This window comes from Notolepis coatsorum (genome assembly GCF_963971535.1).
Source record: "Notolepis coatsorum genome assembly, chromosome: 12".
NCBI lineage: Eukaryota > Metazoa > Chordata > Actinopteri > Aulopiformes > Paralepididae > Notolepis > Notolepis coatsorum.
In genome coordinates this window covers 22,646,449-22,668,948 of record NC_140176.1, presented here as the reverse complement: position 1 = coordinate 22,668,948, position 22,500 = coordinate 22,646,449, and the positions used below count along the sequence as shown (strand labels likewise).

General features: G+C 43.3%; 1 protein-coding gene across 1 annotated transcript in view; it reads left to right on the top strand.

Annotated features, from left to right (window-relative positions):
* Positions 1-22,500, top strand: part of LOC311237801 (reversion-inducing cysteine-rich protein with Kazal motifs-like) — a gene marked incomplete at its 5' end in the record, with an annotated part of 37,922 nt that overhangs the window by 9,954 nt on the left and 5,468 nt on the right. Inside the window, 2 exons of the mRNA XM_084325778.1 lie at positions 1,902-1,975; positions 17,251-17,406. Of these exons, the coding sequence (XP_084181904.1) occupies positions 1,902-1,975; positions 17,251-17,406 (230 nt within the window). The remainder of the gene's footprint in view (positions 1-1,901; positions 1,976-17,250; positions 17,407-22,500) is intronic.

The window sequence follows — 22,500 nt, the reverse complement described above, 5'->3', positions numbered from 1 at the left end:
TTTCAGGAAGATTCGATAATCAGGCGAAAAATGACAACGTGTTTAGTGTATTCCACTAAAGGGCTATTATCGCGTCTTTTCCTGGAATTACTAAGAATCACAAAAACTATACTCATATTCAAAACGGTATAAAACGGAAATGTACAGATGAAAAAACAATCCGTTTTGTACATGTTAACTGGAAGCAACTCACTGATAATCGACGGGTGTATTAGACCCATAGCTATAATTTAAGATATATTTTAAGCACTCGCAAATCTCGCAGTCCCCCCATTGATTAAAGCGGTGGCGTTCTAGCGCCCTCTCGCGCATTAAGCTCCGGCGCTGAATGAGTTAAGGATCCCCATTAGCTGGTGCCATAGCAACCAGCTAGTCTTCCTGGGGTCCACACAAAAAACATACAAAAACAATTATTGTTGCAAAACAAAATTATTAAATGTCAGTACTCAACACACAATGCATAATGAAGCTAACAAATAAGATAGCTAAAATTACATGTGAGCAAAAGAAACAGAAAACAAAAAAACAAAACAAAAATACTTTACAGTGTTAAATACAATTTAAGATTAAGTTAATTTACTGTAAATGCAGCAGAGGTTTTGAGGCAGGTTATTCCAAAGAGTCAATGAACTAAAAAATAAAAGATCTCCTTATATAAAAGATCTTCCACATTGATGTGGAAACTGAAGATGTTGATTAATGTGCATTGTCCCTGGGTAAAACATAAATAAATAACTTAATAGGCCGACAGATTATCTATCTTTTCTTCTAAATATAATTGTAATTGTATTTTTGAGCTCATGGTTCTTCTCTTGTATCGGACATGTTATTGTAGGTGTGGGTGTAGCAACACATCACATTTTAAATTAATAATTTTCTTCCCTGTCTGGCGGCTCCATACCCAGTAAAAAACATTTACAAACTGGGCAGTGCATTAGGTAGGCAGTGTTCCTGACTCCAAAAAGCTCAGCTAATTGATTAATTAGGCTTGTTGTTAGTCCGACTTCAATGCCCATTTCCCCCCCAGTGCCTAAATAACATGTCAGACTGACAAATTCATACAAAAAGAAAAGACTATAGACAAAACCAATTTTCCATAATATGTCCCCTTTAATACAATAGATGTTCAGTCATTTGAAACGAGGACCGTGCATAGACTATTGCATAGGATAAGCACATCAATGTCAGGGATTGAGTTTTTTTGGCTCAAGGGCCACAATGAAAATCTAAAACCAAATGAGGGGCCACATATTGTCCTACTATATGTACGTATGAGGGTGCATGACGCTCTGAAGATCTGTCACAGTGCCTCTATGTCACATGTCAGCTATATAGCAGGGCAACACTGTAGAAACATTGTGCCCTTGTAATATACAATCAAATAACAGCCAATATGCAAAGCATTTGACTGGTCATGTACAGGAAAGCATATGAAACAGATCTCAAATAATCACTAACTTTAACTATGACACGTGTGTTCAGATTGAAAAATATGCACCATTTAAAAAATAAAATGCTGGTCTCACGCTGCCGGATCAACGTGCTCCAGGGGCCCGGTCCAGTCCAGGGGCTGCAGTTTGACCATCCTCTGGTCTACACGGTCCTCATTCCACGAGGCCGTCTTACTGAAACCTACCTTACCCATTTTCGTCTTTCAAACTTGAAGCTACTAACAAAATGAGTCGGAATGACATGTTTCTGATTTCTACACGCTCTCAAAGTTGTTTCAGGAAAGAGAACTAGCCTTGAACCAGCCTAATTACACTGACTCTCTGTAGACTTGTGGTTATGATTTGATCAACAGTGGATGAACCCTGCTCTCTCTCTCTCTCTCTCTCTCTCTCTCTCTCTCTCTCTCTCTCTCTCTCTCTCTCTCTCTCTCTCTCTCTCTCTCTCTCCAGGTGCCTGCTGTCCCCTGTGTGCTGGCATGCTACAGATCCTCTGGAACAAGAATCTGATAAACATCTTCGCCAAGGTCCGTCTTAAATCACGTTTCCTTCTCCTCTTGATGCATCACATGCTGTGTTTACTGTAAGGTCATGACAATCATGAAATGTCTTCCGCCTGCGTTGGATGGAGACCTCAAGCTTAAGAGCTAATCTGCTTTCAAGTTCAAGTTCTTTATTTCGTGTCGTGTCTGCTTGCGGTGGAATGTTGTTCCTGACGAAAAGTACTTGTCCGCTTCACTTCTGATGCTGAGAAGTGTTTGCCTGTCGTACTGTATAGCAGCAGTCACATTCTTTACTAAAGTACTAAGAAAGAATAACAAGAAATAAAAAACAACAAGGTTGAGTGGGAGCTCGAAAGACTGCGACCATCTCTGTCAGCGCTGTCGGAATACCAGACAGCTGCAATCGTTCTACCCTTATATTCCAGCGTTTTCACCGAACTAGCACCTAACTGGGGCTTTTGAGATAGTGTTTTCAAATGTGGACACCATTGAAAAGCTATTGCGGCATTTGTAGGGTATGCCCAGCGGTCGATTACCTTGCTGTTGAATTACTGCTACCTGTGTCTAGTGTTGTAGCGGTTTCAATTGCATGTTTAATGGTCTAGTTTTTCCGCACTATTAACTTTTGTGGCGCAATACTAGGCTGAAAGGTTTTTACACGGAAGACACAAAGCGTCAAAGTAAAAGCTGAGTGGGTTATCCACAGAGTCCGACCACTCTCGCTCTTTCTCTTTTACTCTGAAAAGACCGTACTCGGGGAGCTCCAGTAGCTCACCACGTACCTCGAGCGCTATTTCGGCGCCGGGGACAACCGTGCTCGTCACGGATCTGGGGTTTAGCGAGTTCGAATCCCGGACTGCAGCCGTGCCTTTCCCAGAGTGTCTTCCCCCCCATCTGAACCCCTTCAGCCTGTTTCTGTCGGTCATCCTTGACCAGAATAAATGCGATAAACGCAAAAAAGAGCCAGGGGAATGGCCAAAGTTTAAAAAAAGAAAAGACCGTACTCCCCCTGTGTGGGAGGCATACGTCACTGGGAGACGGCCAAGGGTTGCTCCACAAAAGTTAATATTGTGGAAAAACTAGACCGTTAATCGTGACATTATCACTGCCGCAACGCTCCACAAAATAGCAGTAATCTCACAGCAAGGCTGAACGACCACAGAGCAAACCTCCCTAAGGACGCTGCAACGAACGACCCTGAATTAGCCACGCAGGTGAGCCAAATCCTGGACAGTGGCTTTGGAATGGTGTTCATACACATTTCAAAACACTATCATGTCCAAAGCCACGGTAGCGGTAACTTTAGGAACCTCTTCAGTTGACACTAATAGTAGAGAAGCTCACCTTTTATCACTCTTTAATGTTTTCTCTCACCTGAGACATAAAAAGTCTCCCTTTAAAACATTTGTATGACTTTTCCCCTCTGGCTGTTTCAAGTGGTATCAACTGTAATGACACAGGCTGGCCACCAGAGAGAGCCATATATCCAAAACAGCCCTCAAGCAGCTCTCTCTCCACTCATACCATCCATAGCATACTATCACACATGCTGCCTGCCTGCCCACCCCAAAAAAAAATCCCACATATTTGCCATGCCTCTTTATCACTCATGCTTAAAGCCTTAGTGCCTGATGATGTCGGCCCTACATGTTGGAGCGTTCGAGGCATTTCATTTAAAGCAGCTTAATTGTTTGACAAAGCCTCCCACCTCCTCCCACACATCCACCCTTGGCTATTAGTCTACGCTTTTAATCCCCAAAACAAATACATCTTATTAAGACTAAGCCTGCTAATACCTAACAAATGCCCAATGGAAATGGTGTTGATTTGATCTGAAGCCGCGAGGATACATGAGTATATTAGTTTTGATAAGGGTGAGCCTGTGTAAAGCCCTTCCAGCGAGACTTGTTTGTTTTGCTCAAGCATTTAGAGTCACTTTCCACCGCTTCCCGTGTTTGTGTGTTTATTTAGTTAATTCACCTGTTCCTTCAGAGAAATCTAGTTAATTCACCTGTTCCTTCAGATAAATCTAGTTAATTTACCTGTTCCTTCAGAGAAATCTTCATCGTGGCCGCGAATGAGGGAAACTTGTCGATCTACCCTATTTAACCATGACCTTATTTCACAAACACTTGTCATATGTCATGCGGTAGATTGAAGGTGGCATATAGCGTCAACCTCCAATGCAAGCACTGCTGGGTCTTGTGGGGTTTAAGAGCTCAAAGGCACATTTACTGCATTCACGCGTTCATTATGTGGGGCGACGGTGGTTCAAGTCAGTCCAGGTTCAGGCTCAGGTCAGCAGTCGTCTGGTAATCAAAGGTTCAAGACACTGAACCCCTGACTGCTCCCGGATGAGCAGATCGGTCACCTTGCATGGTTGCTTCCGCCATCAATGTGGGAATGAATGGGTGAATGAATGGGTGAAGGTGAGGTGGAACGCCCTACCCAAAGCTGTAAAGGAATGTGAATCACTATACCCACCTTCAAAAACACTCTCAAAAAACACCTACGGGAGACTGCAATTCGAAACTGGCCCCTACAAATGTCCTAACCCAGTTGTACAGTAAATGACCAAGTATGGCTTTGTCAGTATTCCAATGTACAGTGTACAGTGCCCCCCCCCCCCCCCCCTACCCAACCCCCCCCCCCCCCCCCCCCCCCCCCCCCACCTCCAATGTACAGCCCCCCACCCAACCCAACCCCACCCCACCTACCCAACCTCCTCCAATGTACAGTTTCTACGTCAAATGTATACACTCTTTTTCTGGACACTTTTTGTATCACAAACAGTACTGTATTTGCAAATCTGATATGTCATAAATGTATAGATGTAGCAGTACTGTCTATCTGTATGTTGTGTATGTCATGATGAATGTTATGTTATGATGAATTGAAAATGGGGGACCCTGATGTAAACAAGACGAAAGTCTTTCTCTGGTCTGCATCCCCTTAACAATTGTATGTATTGAGCTGTACTGTACTGTACCCATTCTGCAATCTGTTAATAAACTTTTCAATCAATCAATCAATCACAACTTGTACTGTATCTTTTGGATAAAAGCGTTATATAAATGCAATCCATTTGGTTTGAGGCGTTACGAAGATGGTTTCAGAGTGGCTCAGTAGAAGAAAAAAAGGCATTATTGCCGTCAAGTTCAGAACGATTGCAGCTGTTTGGTGCGGCGTTCCGATTTGCATTTCCAATTAGGGCTTGATCACCACAGAGATCCGTTTTGTTCATGGAAATTAGCCAGGAAAATTCCACTCTTCATATCAAATTAATTCGGGCCAAGTCTGAGGAGACAAACGTTTTTAATTAACCTCTCTATCCTCAAGGGTATCCTTTTTAGTATCTTGGTTAAATATCAATGATACAATCATTTATACCTCCAAGGTACTTATAGAGATGAGTTAGTTGTTGATATTTTATCATTTTTTAATCCCATTTCAGTTGGTACATTCTCTTGATTTCTTGAGATGGAGTGTAATTAATGGTCAAGATCTGTGTTTTAGTTACATGTACTTTGTATCCTGAGTAGGGGTGTAACGGTACACAAAAACCACGGTACGGTACGTACCTCGGTTTTGAAGTCAAGGTTCGGTACATGTTTTCGGTACAGTGGGGGAAGTTTGGCTTTCCATGTTCCACTCAGGGGTGATGTAGTGTGCAGTAACTAATTGTACTTGTAGGGCTGTCAACAAATATTCTATATTGAAATTAATAATTGACTTGTGAAAAAATATAATAATAATTATTATTATATTAGATTGTGAAAAAAACAGCCCCCGGTGGGCGGTCGTTAGTGGTTAACATACTGTTGTATTCGTTCGGTACACTACACAGACGTTCGGTACGGTACGGTACACACTGAAACTTGTTCGGTTCGGTACGGATACATGTACCTTTACACCCCTAATCCTGAGTGATCACTATGTTTATGAGGTGCATCAGCTGAGTAAAGTTTGAGTTGGGGTTCTCTAGGTATTGTCACAAACCAACCACACGGCCATGACAAAGAGGGAGACGCAGACAATCAAAGTCATGGTTATTCATCAAAGTAATTCATATAGAAAAAAAACGATTACTAACTAAATTAAACTAACAGTGGCGTGTGAAGTCAGTGACATCAGTAGTGTAAGTGAGTGCATGCATTGTATTATGTATAGGTGTAATGTTTGTAGAATGCAAACAGAAATCAAAGGCATTCAATCAAACTAACGGCGTCCCATAAGGAGAGAGCCCAGCAACTGAGCTCCGCGCCCAGGTGTTTCCCGTTCCGCTGATTAGCGCTCCAGCCACGCCCACCTCCAGTACCTGTCAACACAACAATTAATTAGGCGGACAATGGAGACAGAGTGGAAGGGGTCGTAACAGTATATTATGATATTATCCGCAAATAAGCTGATTGACGGGTGTTACTTTTCAGCTCTATTCTTTCTGTTAGACTACTACTGATACAGATCGAGTCATTTTGACTACGCTGCCGCCTTCTGGTACAGTAGTGCACCCCAGAAAATTAAAAATAAATTTCAGACTGCCCAAAACAAATTGATTAGAGTAGTGTTAAAGCTTCCTACCCGCACTCACCTGGATGTAGCCATATTTAATCAACTTAATTGGCTCCCAGTGGAAAAACGGGTTATTCAAATCAAGTTGGGCCTTACCCATAAAATAATGTATAATAGGGTCCCCTCATATCTCTCAAATTATTTTATGTGCTTTATGGACACCCACTCCTATGCAACGAGGGGCAGTTTAACTGACATTAAACTGTGCATTTTCAGTAGCTCAATGGGGGAAAATACCTTTCGGTACTTTGCAGCCTATGAGTGGAACAAACTGCCAGTGTCCATAAAAATGATTGTCTCAGAAGGATTTTTTTTTAAAAGATATGAAGAAATGGCTTAGTCGCGTAGGATGATGATATATGGGGTGTGCTGTAGACTTTGTGTTTGTTTGTGTTATTGCATTTATTTTGTATTGTATTTATATGTCTTATTTGTGCATGGTGGATACTAGTCATCTTGTCCATTGTCCATTGTGAGGACTCACATACCTAGTTTGTCCATTATTTCCGTTGAAATGTGTGTAGCTTTTGTTTGGCTCGTGCCACAGTGTGCTCTGAGTTTCCAACCCATTGCCACAGCATCACTCTCTGAAGTCGCTCTTCTATCCCTCTCCTGACTGCTCTCTTCTCTGGTCTCTCTCTACCTGAAGTCCTCTCTCCCTGGCTGCGCTCTTCTCTGGTCTCTCTCTACCTGAAGTCCTCTCCCTGGCTGCTCTCTTCTCTGGTCTCTCTCTACCTGAAGTCCTCTCCCTGGCTGCCCTCTTCTCTGGTCTCTCTCTACCTGAAGTCCTCTCTCTGGCTGTGCTCTTCTCTGGTCTCTCTACCTGAAGTCCTCTCTCCTGACTGCTCTCTTCTCTGGTCTCTCTCTACCTGTAGTCCTCTCCTCCTGGCTGCGCTCTTCTCTGGTCTCTCTCTACCTGAAGTCCTCTCTCCCTGGCTGCGCTCTTCTCTGGTCTCTCTCTACCTGAAGTCCTCTCCCTGGCTGCGCTCTTCTCTGGTCTCTCTCTACCTGAAGTCCTCTCCTCCTGGCTGCGCTCTTCTCTGGTCTCTCTACCTGAAGTCCTCTCTCTGGCTGCGCTCTTCTCTGGTCTCTCTCTACCTGAAGTCCTCTCCCTGGCTGCGCTCTTCTCTGGTCTCTCTACCTGAAGTCCTCTCCCTGGCTGCGCTCTTCTCTGGTCTCTCTACCTGAAGTCCTCTCTCTGGCTGTGCTCTTCTCTGGTCTCTCTCTACCTGAAGTCCTCTCTCCTGGCTGAGCTCTTCTCTGGTCTCTCTACCTGAAGTCCTCTCCCTGGCTGCGCTCTTCTCTGGTCTCTCTCTACCTGAAGTCCTCTCCCTGGCTGCGCTCTTCTCTGGTATCTCTACCTGAAGTCCTCTCCTCCTGACTGCGCTCTTCTCTGGTCTCTCTCTACCTGAAGTCCTCTCTCCCTGGCTGCGCTCTTCTCTGGTCTCTCTCTACCTGAAGTCCTCTCCCTGGCTGCGCTCTTCTCTGGTCTCTCTCTACCTGAAGTCCTCTCCCTGGCTCCGCTCTTCTCTGGTCTCTCTCTACCTGAAGTCCTCTCCTCCTGGCTGAGCTCTTCTCTGGTCTCTCTCTACCTGAAGTCCTCTCTTCCTGGCTGCGCTCTTCTCTGGTCTCTCTCTACCTGAAGTCCTCTCCTCCTGGCTGTGCGCTTCTCTGGTCTCTCTCTACCTGAAGTCCTCTCCCTGACTGCGCTCTTTTGCAGCCTTGTGTGCGCTCTAGTATGTCCACAGCCCGTATTCCAAATTCCAGATTCTTATTTTAGACAGGGAGGTCTAAAATGTCTTTATGCCAATGTATTCCTTTCTTTTCTGTATTATTTCCGTGGCATAGTCATGATCAAAAGAACAGCTGCACCCGGCGGCCTTGGTATTAGATGCTCTTTTTTTTTCAGGCTTCCTTCAGTATCATCTCCCTTATTGTGTATTCGTCGAAAATTCACCACAATAGATCTTGGAGGCTTGTCGTATTTGTACTGTGGATCTAGTTCTGTCGGAAGGGAGAGCTGTTTTTTCAGAAGTTGCTCCGTGAATTGCCATCCCATGAAGAATAAAGACGTGTGTGTTGTGGCTGTTACATTTCATCATATCACCCATAGTGTGCGAGTGAATGAGTGAGTGATTATGCAGGGTCCTTAAAATGTTTTTATGAGGGGAGGCATTCACATGTTGCTATTGTAACATTTCCAATAAGGAGACAAGATAAACCTATATGTGACAAACACCTTTCAGTTATTGGACATCTAGAGGAAGCGTCCAAACAGCAGTGCACTGCAAAAATAAAATAAAATTATGAAGTCCAGCCCTCTGGCAGAGATACCAGAACTTACATATCAAAGAATAATAGACCTGCCACCTATACACCTAGGGTCATTACATGTATATATTCATTATTCCTCTTACGGCCTGCGGGCAAGGCAGAAGAAATAACACCTAAATGGTAATTCAACCACAATGTGAAGTTTGTTTACCCAGGAAACCTCCCAATTAGGCAAAACTTATTTTAATTTCAGCTGTCACGCACTCACATATTTACACTCACTTGTGACATTCATTTGACTGGAAAGGCCTCGTTATTCTGCACAAAACCTTGTACAGCACTCCATGGTTTGAACAGCAGAGTAACCATAAGTTTCTATTTGGACCAACGCCCCTGATTTACACATATTTTTATAAATATCTTGGTTTCACCTTTAACACATTGGGTGCCAATAACGAGAAATCTCGTTATTTAATCGTCATTTCTTTTATTAGTGATATCCTTTCATTTGTCATCCATCCAGCCTCACGTTATCATTGGGAATGGCTCTGAGCTCGAAAAGGGCAAATACCGCCCCCTATCGTCTCCCAGATGGTATTGCACCCATTGGAATGGAGTCGATGGGAATGCATCAGAAAAAACACTCCGGGCTCCACATTTTACTTCTGAGGCATGTAACCTGAGACTATTGCATCCACTGAGGGCACTGGAAGACGCGTCGATTATGTGTTTCGGAGTATAACGTTGGATCAATAAAACGCGATCGATATTTGGAATGGCGATCAGGAATTGGATTAATCTTTTTGCAGAACATCTGATCTGAGGTAAGGACTTTATATTACCAGTATTGGGGTAATCAGATGTTTTTTTCACAGCGATCACAACGTGTCTCCTGTGTGTGTACAGTGTGTGCGTAACGTTAGCGCCAGGCACGGCATAGATACTCGATTTTTCAGCCCGCTTCTCTAGCGTGCATAAGTACACATATACTATCGAAAATCTAGCGTTTATTTGAAAACGATTCATAAATCAGCCGGAAAATGACAATGTGTTGTGTGTATTCCAGTAAAGGGTTATTCCTGCGGAATCTTATTTTTTTTCTAGAAATCTCCAAAACTATACTCATTTCAAAACGGTATAAAACGGAAATGTACTGATGAAAAAACAATCCGTTTCGTACATGTTGACTGCAAGCAAGTCATTGATAAGCGACGGGTGTATTAGACCCATAGCCTTAATTTAAGATACAGTTTAAGCGTTCGCAAATGTGCTCGTCCTCCAATTGATTAGAGTGGTGGCACACAAGCGATAGATCGTCATTCATTGTTAGCACCTAATGTGTTAATGAGTACATGAGCTTCATAGAAGGAAGGAAAATAATGTCTGAGTCAGCAGGAAGGGCGCTAGGGGGTGTGTTGAGTAAAATGAAAGTGTGCACTGACCTTGGGTTTTCAACATTTACACAATTATTTGATTCAATGGTAGGTTCTGTTTTATTTTATGCTGCTGGATTATGGGGTTTTGATGATGCACCTGAATGTAATGCTATCCAGAACCGGGCCATGAGATACTTCTTGGGAGTCCATAAATATACACCAAAAGGGGCTATAGAAGGGGACATGGGTTGGGACTCATGCTTGGTCAAGCAAAAAGGTGAAATGGTTAGGTTATGGAACCGCCTGGTCCAGCTGCCAAATAACAGGGTGACAAAAAAGATTTTTAATTGGGACAGAGCACACGGTCATCCCTGGTCAAGAGAGATGTCCATGATTTTTTCTTCTGCTGACCTAAGTATGATTTTTATGAACAATCTGCAGTGTAAGGTTCACATAATTAAAACAAAATTATCAACAATCCATCAGGATAAGTGGAAGGTGGAGATATGGAAAAAACCTAAACTTAGAAAATATGTTGTAATTAAAAATGAGTATTTTACTGAACCTTATGTAATGTTAAACTTAAAGAGAAGACGGAGGTCTCTGTGTGCCCAGTTGAGGTCTGGCACCCTGTCATTGGCGGTGGAAGTGGGTAGATTCCAAGGTAAACCTGAGGAGGAGCGGTTGTGTGTTCTATGTGATCTGGGAGTGGTGGAAGATGAATATCATTTAGTTTTTTATTGCCCTTTGTACACCGATTTGAGGAGGGTTTTATTTGAGAAAATTCAAATTGTAAATCCGGATTTGTTTTGGCAGTCTGAGAGTTGTATGTTGAGTTGTTTTTTTGTGGAGGATATCTTCAGTTTTGCAGGATATTTGGAGAAAGCATGGCACTTGAGACAAAACACACTATAGCCTATATAATTGTATATGAATTCCTCTTGTTTCTTTGTTTACATACATTGCTTACAGCTTGTGTTATATTACGTTTTATTGTATTTTTTATTTTTTTTGTGGCCATCTTGTCAAGTAATTTGTCAAGTATAATATTATATACTTATTGTTATGTGTTTTGTAAGCCCATATGGGCTGGGCATATACACCTGTATGTAAGACAAAAAAAAAAAAAAAAAAAAAAAAAACATCAATCAATCAATCAATCCATGGTTTGATAGAAATGTGATAGAAAAAACAGCTATTCTAAACATAAACTACTGTGATATTAAAGCGCTACACTATTTAGAAATACTCCTTACAAATACAATACAATTATCCTTGCACTGTGTACTCTATAAATGACTCTATGGAGATTTAAAGTGGGGGAAACACAAGTAGGCTTATGTGAAGAGGGATGTGACTGTTGGTAGCCTTCCACTGTTCCAGCAGCTGTGTTGGTATGCAGCCACATCTGCCTGATTCATCAGACTATTTAATGTAAAGTAAAACCTATAATAGTGCCACTATATTGCCAACCATGTAGGCCTACTGTATGTAAAGAGGGATGTGACTGTTGCCATGTATTCTACTGTATGTAAAGAGGGATGTGACTGTTTCCATGTAGCCTACTGTATGTAAAGAGGGGTGTTGCCATGTAGCCTACTGTATGTAAAGAGGGGTGTGACAGTTGCCACCCTCCCACTGTTTCAGCAGATATGTTCATATTAATGTAGCCATTTAATGAAGATCTGTATGAGAACCACACTTATATTACCTCAGGCTTGAATTGTTTCAAGGGTAAGGCCTACATTGTCATCATCTTTTCAAATTAGCATTTAAAAAGAACATCTTTAGAACATCTGTATCTCTACCAAGCGAAGCCTGGGGGGATTATGCGATCGGTTGCATGTGTCTGTCTGTCTGTCTGTCTGTCTGTCTGTCTGTCTGTCTGTCTGTCTGTCTGTCCGTCCGTCCGTCCGTCCCCAGCTAATCTCCCATTTGGATGAGACTTTGCTCATAGGCTGACAGCAGGCTAGGGACGTGGATTACCTGGGAGTATTTGGTGATGTCGGATTTCGCCAACATCACTGAATCCGCAATTCGAATAACATAATGTAATAGAGCGCAGTGCACACAGTGTTTCTATTACAAGTAGAAGTAGACATATCTTTAGAGGGACTAAACAACTTTTCAAATGACACTAAAAGAAAATCACACTAAATAATATGCATGGCAGTTATCTTCATAATATTTTCAAAGAGCGCACACTGCTGTGTGATTCTCCTTGTCTCGATTCCCCCCTCTCTCTTTCTCCGCTTTCACCTTTTCACGCTTGAAGTTGATAAGCAGGAAGATATTCCATGCACAACAGTGACATTTTTACACATGCAGGGGGCTCTCCACTCTTTATTTTCCTTCCACATCCTCACAGTGGATATTATACCCCGCCAGCAATCTGCATGAGGGAGATTACATCATATGTGTTTTCGGGGCCAATACGCAAGGAGACAGTTGTGGCATTTTCCGTTAGTGACCCGAAAGTGTATTCTGTTTGCCAATGTCATTTGCTGTACAGTAGCTGACGTTAATATGGGAAAAAAGTAGACGGATATAGAATAATTTCCATGTGAGCTCATAGTGTGATAGCCTACCATATTTAACCCTTTCACTAAATAATAATAATAATAAATTGTATTTGTAGTGCACTTTTCGTTCACTAGGATCCCAAGGTGCTACAGGGTTAAAAATAGAACATAATTAAAAACATAGTATACACAGAAAATGTTAAACAACAGCACAAGAAAAAAAAATTATCACAAGAAAAAGCTAGCAATCAAAGCAATTTGAAATAGATAGGTTTTCAGGCCTGCTTTAAAAGAGTCCAGGCTCTGTGGTGCCCTCAGCTGGATGGGGAGGCTGTTCCACAGGCGTGGTGCAGCCGAGCAGAAGGCGTGGTGCAGCCGAGCAGAAGGCTCGGCCCGGCGGTCCCCCATGGTGCAGAGCCTGGTACTGGGGACCCAAAGAAGCAGGCTACCTGCAGATCTGAGGGTACGGTGGAGGATTGTGGAGTGATGAGTTCCTGTAGGTAGAGGGGTGCGTGTCCGTTTATGCAGTTATGGGTAAGCAGGTTACAGGTTAACCGTCTGTAGTGTGGTAGTGAAAGGGTTAACCTTCTGTAGTGTGGTTGTGAAAGGGTTAACCTTCTGTAGTGTGGTTGTGAAAGGGTTCACCCTTTGTCATGTGGCAGTGAAAGGGTTAACCTTCTGTATTGTCGCAGTGAAAGGGTTAACCATTTGGTAGTGTGGCAGTGAAAGGGTTAATAAACCAGACGACACAGAACAGAGGTCAGAAAATGTATTTCCAAGGCGGCTGGGTGGCGCAGTGGGCAAGGCACTCGCCACCAACGCAGGAGATACTGGTATCGAGCCCAGCTCTCTGCGTTGCTTCCGGCTTGGCCGGTCGTCGTACTAACACAATTGGCAGTGTTAGAGGGTGGGAAAGCCGGTGGGTGGGTCCTGGTCATTGTAAACAGCGACTCCTACAGTTCGGTCGGGGCGCCTGCTCAGCGAGGAAAGGATCTAAGGGGGTAGTGTGATCCTTCCACACATTACACCCTCTCAGTGAGAGTCCGCGCTGCCAGGTGAAAAGAAGCGGTTGATTGGCTACACATGTGTCGGAGGAAGCATGTGATAGCCTCCACTCTCCCAGACCGACTGTAGGGGGTAAGTGCGCAGCGACCAGGAAGGGAATTGGGAATTGGGAATTGGCATAACGACTAACATTGGGATGGAAGAAAAACGGAGGAAAAAGGAGGGGGGAAAAGATCAACAAAAAAAAAATATGTATTTCCAAGCAACAGAATGTATGTCTCCAGCGATGACAGCTGTCAAGAGTTGATAAGCCTCATAAAGAAATGTCCGCACCTTCCTTGCGTATTCATTCCATACTCTCATCATAAACAACTCATCATTAACTCGAGCATCCTTACTTACGAATAAAGAAAAATGCAGTTGTGCGTATGAATTAATGTGTTTTCACAGCACAGAGCACACAACTGTCAATTCAATACAACGGTGTTGTGAGCACATAGGTTGATTCTGTCTGCTGTGCTGTGGCACAGTTCACACAGTTTAATACAGTTAATCAGTGGGATATGCCTTTTTTAGCTTAACGCTGTGTGTTTGCTTAGCTCTGTATGTGCACTCGACGTGACTGAATGAGGGAAACCTCAGTTGCCTTTCGAGTATAAATAAAGGTTTGAAATGAAATGAAATAATAGAGGATTCTAATCACATTTTAACCTATATAATTATACAGAACAGTATGGGCTCTTCAAAAACGTCAACACGTCATGGACAAAGCAAGCTTACGCAATTTGGGAACCAACTGGAGATGAGCAAAAGGAAGAATAGGCGAGCAGCTGTTTTTGCCTCTGCTAAAATAGCACATAATTATATAGAAAAAGGTTCCTAGCCACGAGCCCAGAGGGCATGATGCACAGTTGACTAGGCAGTAGGTTGTGGCCCAGTTTACACACTGCTGCTAACACAATGTGACCATATGCGGCCCAGACCACCTCCAAATGTGGTCTGAGCGATGGGATCTCATTAATGCATCTTAGGTGCAGTAGTCACACATGTACTTGTGGTCAGATCACCCAAGAGGCACGTTAATGCCACGTCTCAACAGGGCCTCGGTCTGTATTTGGTCAGGATCTGTCTCTGCTTTTGTCTCTGCACTGTTGCTCTGTAACAGTGAAGAGACCATTTGTATTCATGGTTTAGGGCCAGATAGCAATTAAAGTTTGTTTTGAGCTTTGGTTTGATTCATCCAATGTTCCAGTTCCACATTTGGTTAATTTAATCATTTGGTTTACTCTGATTAGTGGTTGGAACGCAGTGCTGGTCTGAGGACTGCAGTGTTTCAGCTTGAAGAAGGAGGTTGAACAAACGGAAGCAGGGTCTGTCTCCCACTCAGGGTTGCTGTGTCTCAGCATTTCTGTCCTGATGCCGTCGGGTCAACATGCTTTGCCAGATTTGAGCTTTTTCTATGCTGTTTTCTAATTATGTCATTGTAGTTCGGAAATCAAGGGGGTTCTGATTATTCTTGATGATGATAAAAAAAAAAATCCTCTAATTTGCTTTTGTTCATGATTGAGATTATTAGGTAGGGCCAGGTTGTCTTCGTGGACTCCACTCCAATTTATCTCCATTTCTGATCATGATGTTGTTTTTTCTTCCGTCTCATCTGTTTCTCTCTCAGTGTTTCAACATCATTTTGTTGCAGGTCTGTGTTTTGTGGCTGATGGTGTTCTAGGTTGAACCGCTGTTTGCAGTCCTTGTCGCACCATTCTTCCCTTTTCAGCCTCTGTTTAGATGCAGAGCTGTTCTCTTGTAAGATCCACTCATCACTGCCTGAGTCCTGATAAATATCGTTTATTTTTGTAGCAGCCGTGTTTAATTGGTTTGGTTGAAACGGTACAGAAAGGAATGTAAAATTGAAAAGATTGTCGGTGCTCGGGATTTGTTATTGTCTTACTGTATGTACAGTGCTTTTATATAGAGAGGTGATCGTGATCTGACAGTGGGGTCTGAACACACTGATGAGGGAGGGCAGGGTCCTTGTCAGTGATGGTGTAGTAGACTATAGTCCCAAGAACTGGAACAATATGTGAACAATATCTAGCTATCTCTCTCTGACACACACACACACTAACACACTCTCTCTCACACACTCTCCCCCTCTTTCTCTTTCTCTCTCTCTCTCTCTTTCTCCATCTCTCCTTTTCTCTCTCTCTCTCTCTCTCTCTCTCTCTCTCTCTCTCTCTCTCTCGCACACTCACTCACAAACTATCCTCCTCTCTATCTCGCTCTCTCTCTTTCTCCATCTCTCCTTTTTCTCGTTCTCTCGTTCTCTCTCTCTCTCACACTCACTCTCTATCTCTCTCACTCACTCACTCACTCACTCACTCACTCGCTCACTCTCTCTCACACACACTCACTCTCTCTCTTTCTCCATCTCTCCTTTTTCTCTCTTTCTCTCTCCCTCTTCCTCCATTTTCTATCTCAAATTCTCTCTCTCACTTCTCTCTCTCATTATCTCCCTCTTTTCTTTTTATCGCTTTCTCTCTCCCCCCTCTCTCTCTGTCTCCCCCCTCTCTATCTCTCCCTCTCTCACTCGCTCTCTCTCTTACTCTGCATTTGCATTTAGCTGACACTTTTATCAAAGACACTTACAGTACAGTTGTGTAGGGCAGTTTCTGTTACAGTATTACATGAGAGGAGGGAGATTGAATGGGTTTATTCAACCACTGCAGACCAGGACCGAAAGATTTTATAGATGTGTCAGAACGAGAGAGTAGCTCATGTTCACAAATATCGATTCATCTCATCTTAGGCTATAGAAATAACATAGCGTAATTTTTTTTTTTTTTTATTATCTTTTTCCCCCTCCTTTTTCCGTTTTTCTCCCATCCCAATGTTAGTCGTTATGCCAATTCCCAATCCCCTTCCTGGTCGTTGCGCACTCTACCCCCTACCGTCGATCCGGGAGGGCGGAGACTATCACATGCTTCCTCCGACACATAGTGTAGCCAGCCCACCGCTTCTTTTCACCTGGCAGCGCGGACTCTCACTGGGAGAGTGTAACGTGTGGAAGGGTCACACTACCTCCCCCAGATCTTTCCCTCGCTGTGCAGGCGCCCCGACCGAACTGTAGGAGTCGCTGTTTACAACGACCAGGACCCACCCCACCGGCTTTCCCACCCGCTGACACTGCCAATTGTGTTAGTATGGACGGCCGAGCAAGCCGGAGGTACCGCGGCAGCTGGATTCGATCCCACTGTCTCTGCGGTGGTAGACAGACACTTAGTCCGCTGCGCTATCCCCGGCCGCCCCAACATAGTGTAATTCTTACAGTAATGTGGGTGCTGTTCCCTTTTAAGGAGTGGGATTAGTGGGCCGCTGCGTTACGCATTAGTTGGAGGAGCACTGCAGAAGTTGAGGCATGCTATGACTTCTCACCCCTACTACAGCTGACCCAGGACCAGCCGGTGACTAACCACTAACCCTCCCCTCCGCCCCTACAGCTGAACCAGGACCAGCCGGTGACTAACCACTAACCCTCCCTCCACCCCTACAGCTGAACCAGGACCAGCCGGTGACGGTGCACGACGTCCTGCGTATCCTGCGCCTGCACATCTCGGTGCCGCAGTGCGACGTGTTCGGCTACCTGAGCATCGACCACGAGCTGGTGGTCCTCATCGTACCTGTGGACCAGCAGCCTACACCACTACAGGTATCAAATACACACATGCACACATGCACACACGCACACACGCACACACACGCACACATGCACACACGCACACACGCACACACGCACACAGAGGCACAACATGTGCTCTCTCCTCCAGTTCACCGGATTCACATCGCCGCCATCTTCATTTTCACTATGACTATGAACACATTTCAATGAGCAAATGACTACCATTCACTTCCATACGTTTCAAAACACAAACACAAACGCGAAACATGTGGCGTTGAAAAACAGGTCAGGAAATCGTTGTATATATTTTGTATATATCGTATGTACATTTGTTAATTTGTTAAGGAGTAGCGGCGGTTAGTTTACTTCCTCTTTGGGTAGACGTGTCCAACTTTGTGCTAGGGAGTGTGGCTGATATACCATTAGGAATTGATCTTGTCATCATATCTGTATCATAGTTATGTGGTCTGCGTTTCAACCCCGACTCCACTTAGCCTACACATAGTTAGCATCTAGGACAGGGGTTCTCAAATTTTTTTATACCACGACCCCATTATATTTAGGATTGTTTTTGGCGACCCCACACTTAATGTATCTCGTAATTTCAATGTGGAATTAAGGAATATCAAAATAAAAGCACACATTGTTGAACTTGATCATGCATTCATAAAACGAGGCATATTTAGCCAAAAATATGTTACCAGAACATAAAAAAAAATAAAAGAATAAATATATATTGATTATTTTTTAAATATTTCTTTTGCCAATGCTGTCACCTACCCACGACCCCACTTTGGGTTGCGACCCGTAGTTTGAGAACCGCTGATCTAGGAGATGTCTTTTTATAGTTGCAATAACGATTGTCTGACCACTAGTGGGCAGCAAGTTGCCACTATAAACAAAAGCCTTGTGAATGAATGAATGAATGAATGAATGAATGAATGAATGAATGAATGAATGCATGAATAAACATAAATAAACATATGTTTATACATTTTATGTATAAACATAAAACTGGCTTAGAACAAAAAAAACTAAATAGTTTTTGGTGTATTGATTACTAGATTTCAGCCAAAGTACAATAAACCTTCTCTTGGGCATTTTCTGGTTGCTAAACAAGGTTGGTAAATACTTCACGTACAAACTAAATAATAGTGTTCTGACAGCACAATATTGATGTAATTAAATAAAGAACGATGGAATAACAACAGACCGGCCCCCTGGTGGGACACCATGGCACAATGAGACCTTTTGATGGCAGATGGCCATAATATTGGAAATGTGAAAAATTGCTTTAATTGTTCATTAAAAAAGAATAGCAACGGGTGGAGATGTTTTCAAATGTAGGATTTATCGAGAGACAAACAGACGAGCCCCAGTGCAACATGACACACAGACAGCGGGCACACAACGAAAGTCAACTTTTCCCATTCTCATTGGTAGTGACAGTGTGTGTGTGTGTGTGTGTGTGTGTGTGTGTGTGTGTGTGTGTGTGTGTGTGTGTGTGTGTGTGTGTGTGTGTGTGTGGCTGTGTGTGTGTGTGTGTGTGTGTGTGTGTGTGTGTGTGTGTGTGTGTGTGTGTGTGTGTGTGTGTGTGTGTGTGGTGACACATGTAAAGAGATGTGTTTACATTCACACCATCACACCCAGAAACCCACAGACATACAACCTCACGCACTGGAAAGAAAACACCAGTTCTGTTCTATGTACTTAATTAGCCTAGTTTAGTTTGCCTGGCTCAGGGAGCTGTGCCTGTGGCCCAGAGGTTATTAGTGAAGAAGAGGTTGTTGGCCCAGAGGTTATTAGTGAAGAAGAGGTTGTTGGCTCAGAGGTTATTAGTGAAGAAGAGGTTGTTGGCTCAGAGGTTATTAGTGAAGAAGAGGTTGTTGGCTCAGAGGTTATTAGTGAAGAAGAGGTTGTTGGCTCAGAGGTTATTAGTGAAGAAGAGGTTGTTGGCCCAGAGGTTATTAGTGAAGAAGAGGTTGTTGGCTCAGAGGTTATTAGTGAAGAAGAGGTTGTTGGCTCAGAGGTTATTAGAGACGAAGAGGTTGTTGGCTCAGAGGTTATTAGAGAAGAAGAGGTTGTTGGCTCAGAGGTTATTAGTGAAGAAGAGGTTGTTGGCTCAGAGGTTATTAGAGACGAAGAGGTTGTTGGCCCAGAGGTTATTAGAGAAGAAGAGGTTGTTGGCTCAGAGGTTATTAGTGAAGAAGAGGTTATTAGTGAAGAAGAGGTTGTTGGCTCAGAGGTTATTAGTGAAGAAGAGGTTGTTGGCTCAGAGGTTATTAGAGAAGAAGAGGTTGTTGGCTCAGAGGTTATTAGTGAAGAAGAGGTTGTTGGCTCAGAGGTTATTAGTGAAGAAGAGGTTGTTGGCTCAGAGGTTATTAGAGAAGAAGAGGTTGTTGGCTCAGAGGTTATTAGAGAAGAAGAGGTTGTTGGCTCAGAGGTTATTAGAGAAGAAGAGGTTGTTGGCTCAGAGAACATTTACAACAAGCGGTGCAGGGGCAAGGCTAAGAGAATCATTAAAGACTCCAGTCACCCGAACAACTGCCTCTTTGAACTGCTGCGGTCAGGCAAGCGGTACCGGAGTCTCAAGGCGAGCACAGAAAGACTCAGAAGAAGCTTCTATCCCCAGGCCATCAGGCTGCTCAACGAACAATGAACACTACACAACAACAACCATCAAACGCACATAGCACACACATCCACACGCACACACTCACTTTAAACAAACACACTGTAGCACCCACTCCCCACACTTTATAGCACACACTCACTTTAAACAAACACACTGTAGCACCCACTCCCCACACTTTATATTTATTGATGAAGGATTGCACTACAACTCGTACACCTTACTGTAAATTGTACCTAAATTGTACCTCATCCCATTTCTGCTTTGCACTATATAGTATTGTACATTAGTACACTGCATAGTATTGTATATTATATGGTAACTCAGTTACGTCTATTCTGCATCGAACATTGTACATATGTCTATACTGAACACTGTGACCTCATTTTCTACTTCTAATTTACATGCTATACTATGTTATTTGATACTATCTTGTCTAGCACAGTCTCTGGAGCGTAACAGTAAGAAGCATTTTGTATGAAAGTATTCTGTACTTCTGTATGACAACTATTAAAGAAACTTGAAACTTGAAACTAGTGAAGAAGAGGTTGTTGGCTCAGAGGTTATTAGTGAAGAAGAGGTTGTTGGCTCAGAGGTTATTAGTGAAGAAGAGGTTGTTGGCTCAGAGGTTATTAGTGAAGAAGAGGTTGTTGGTTCAGAGGTTATTAGTGAAGAAGAGGTTGTTGGCTCAGAGGTTATTAGTGAAGAAGAGGTTGTTGGCTCAGAGGTTATTAGTGAAGAAGAGGTTGTTGGCTCAGAGGTTATTAGTGAAGAAGAGGTTGTTGGTTCAGAGGTTATTAGAGAAGAAGAGGTTGTTGGCTCAGAGGTTATTAGTGAAGAAGAGGTTGTTGGTTCAGAGGTTATTAGAGAAGAAGAGGTTGTTGCCTCAGAGGTTATTAGTGAAGAAGAGGTTGTTGGCTCAGAGGTTATTAGTGAAGAAGAGGTTGTTGGTTCAGAGGTTATTAGAGAAGAAGAGGTTGTTGCCTCAGAGGTTATTAGAGAAGAAGAGGTTGTTGGCTCAGAGGTTATTAGAGGAGGCTGTTGGCTCAAAGTGTTTTTTCTAGTCTCCCATCGGTAACTTGGTTTTTAGGAGAGGATTGAAAGGGAGAATAGGCTTGTTGTCATAGGACAGAAATGTAGATCAGAATGGTCTCATTTCCTGTTGAGATGCTCCCCTGTGGAGATACTGTACCTGCTGGCAGCAGACTGTGCAAATAGAGTACACACACACACACACACACACACACACACACACAACACATGCACGCACAGACACTACACAAACACCTACCCCCTCACACACACCACACACACACACACATACACACACACATTCCACACATACTCATACACAGTCATAGTCAACTATGTGCACACACACACATGTGCGCTGCGCACAGACACCACACAAACACCTACCCCCTCACACACACACATAAACACACACATACACACACACACACACACACACACACACACACACACACACACACACACACACACACACACACACACATGCAGACTACTCACAAGCACATAGACACACACATGTTCACACATGCATACAGGCACGCCCACACACACGCCCTTGCGTTTACCTGTGTTAATTACCCACTCGTCCTCCTCTCCTTGTGGTGATGAACATGTCTAATGCTAAGAGCGCTGACTGGAGAGGCAGGGCGAGCAGCACCGAGCTGTTATCTTTCTTTTTGACACGACTTCAGGCTACTGCTAAAAAATATACATCTCATCTGAGGACAGAGTCAAGGATATTATAGTTAACTGAACCTAAACTAGAGAGAGAGACGGAGAGAGAGAGAGAGAGAGAGAGAGAGAGAGAGAGAGAGAGAGAGAGAGAGAGAGAGAGAGAGAGAGAGAGAGAGAGAGAGAGAGGACCATCTGTTTCCTCGTGTGGAGATGTGGAAGAGAGAAGGAAAAGGACAAGCTGTTGTCGATTGCGAACCCTCTCACCTTGGATAAAACCCTGAAACAGTTTAGTAAATGTACAGCTCATTAAAAGTCTGAAGAAGAAGAAAAAAACACACGCCAAAAAAAAACTCTCTCCCCTATCTCTCTCTCTCTCTCTCTCTCTCTCTCACTCTCTCTTTCTCTCTCCCTCTCGGGGAGTGAATTAAATGTACCTCGGCATTTCGTCACCTCTAGAAAAAAGAAATAAAAAGGCAGCCTCATCTCTGCAGACGAACCACCCCATGTCAGTGGGTGTATAACAGCCAATTTTATCGCTTATAACCTTGATTTCCTCTCTGGCCTCTCTGTCAGTCCCCATGGCAATAATGAATAGAGCTCTGCATTACATCGACATCATACCACACTATTATCACAGCCGAGAGAGGTTGGGAAGGAGTGCTAATCTAATTATTGTAATCACAGTAATCCAATTACAGATACGTTTGGAAATAAATGAAGGGATTACTTGTTGGAACAATCAAAGGGGGAAAAGGCATTTAGGATTGCCAAATTATAGGCACTAA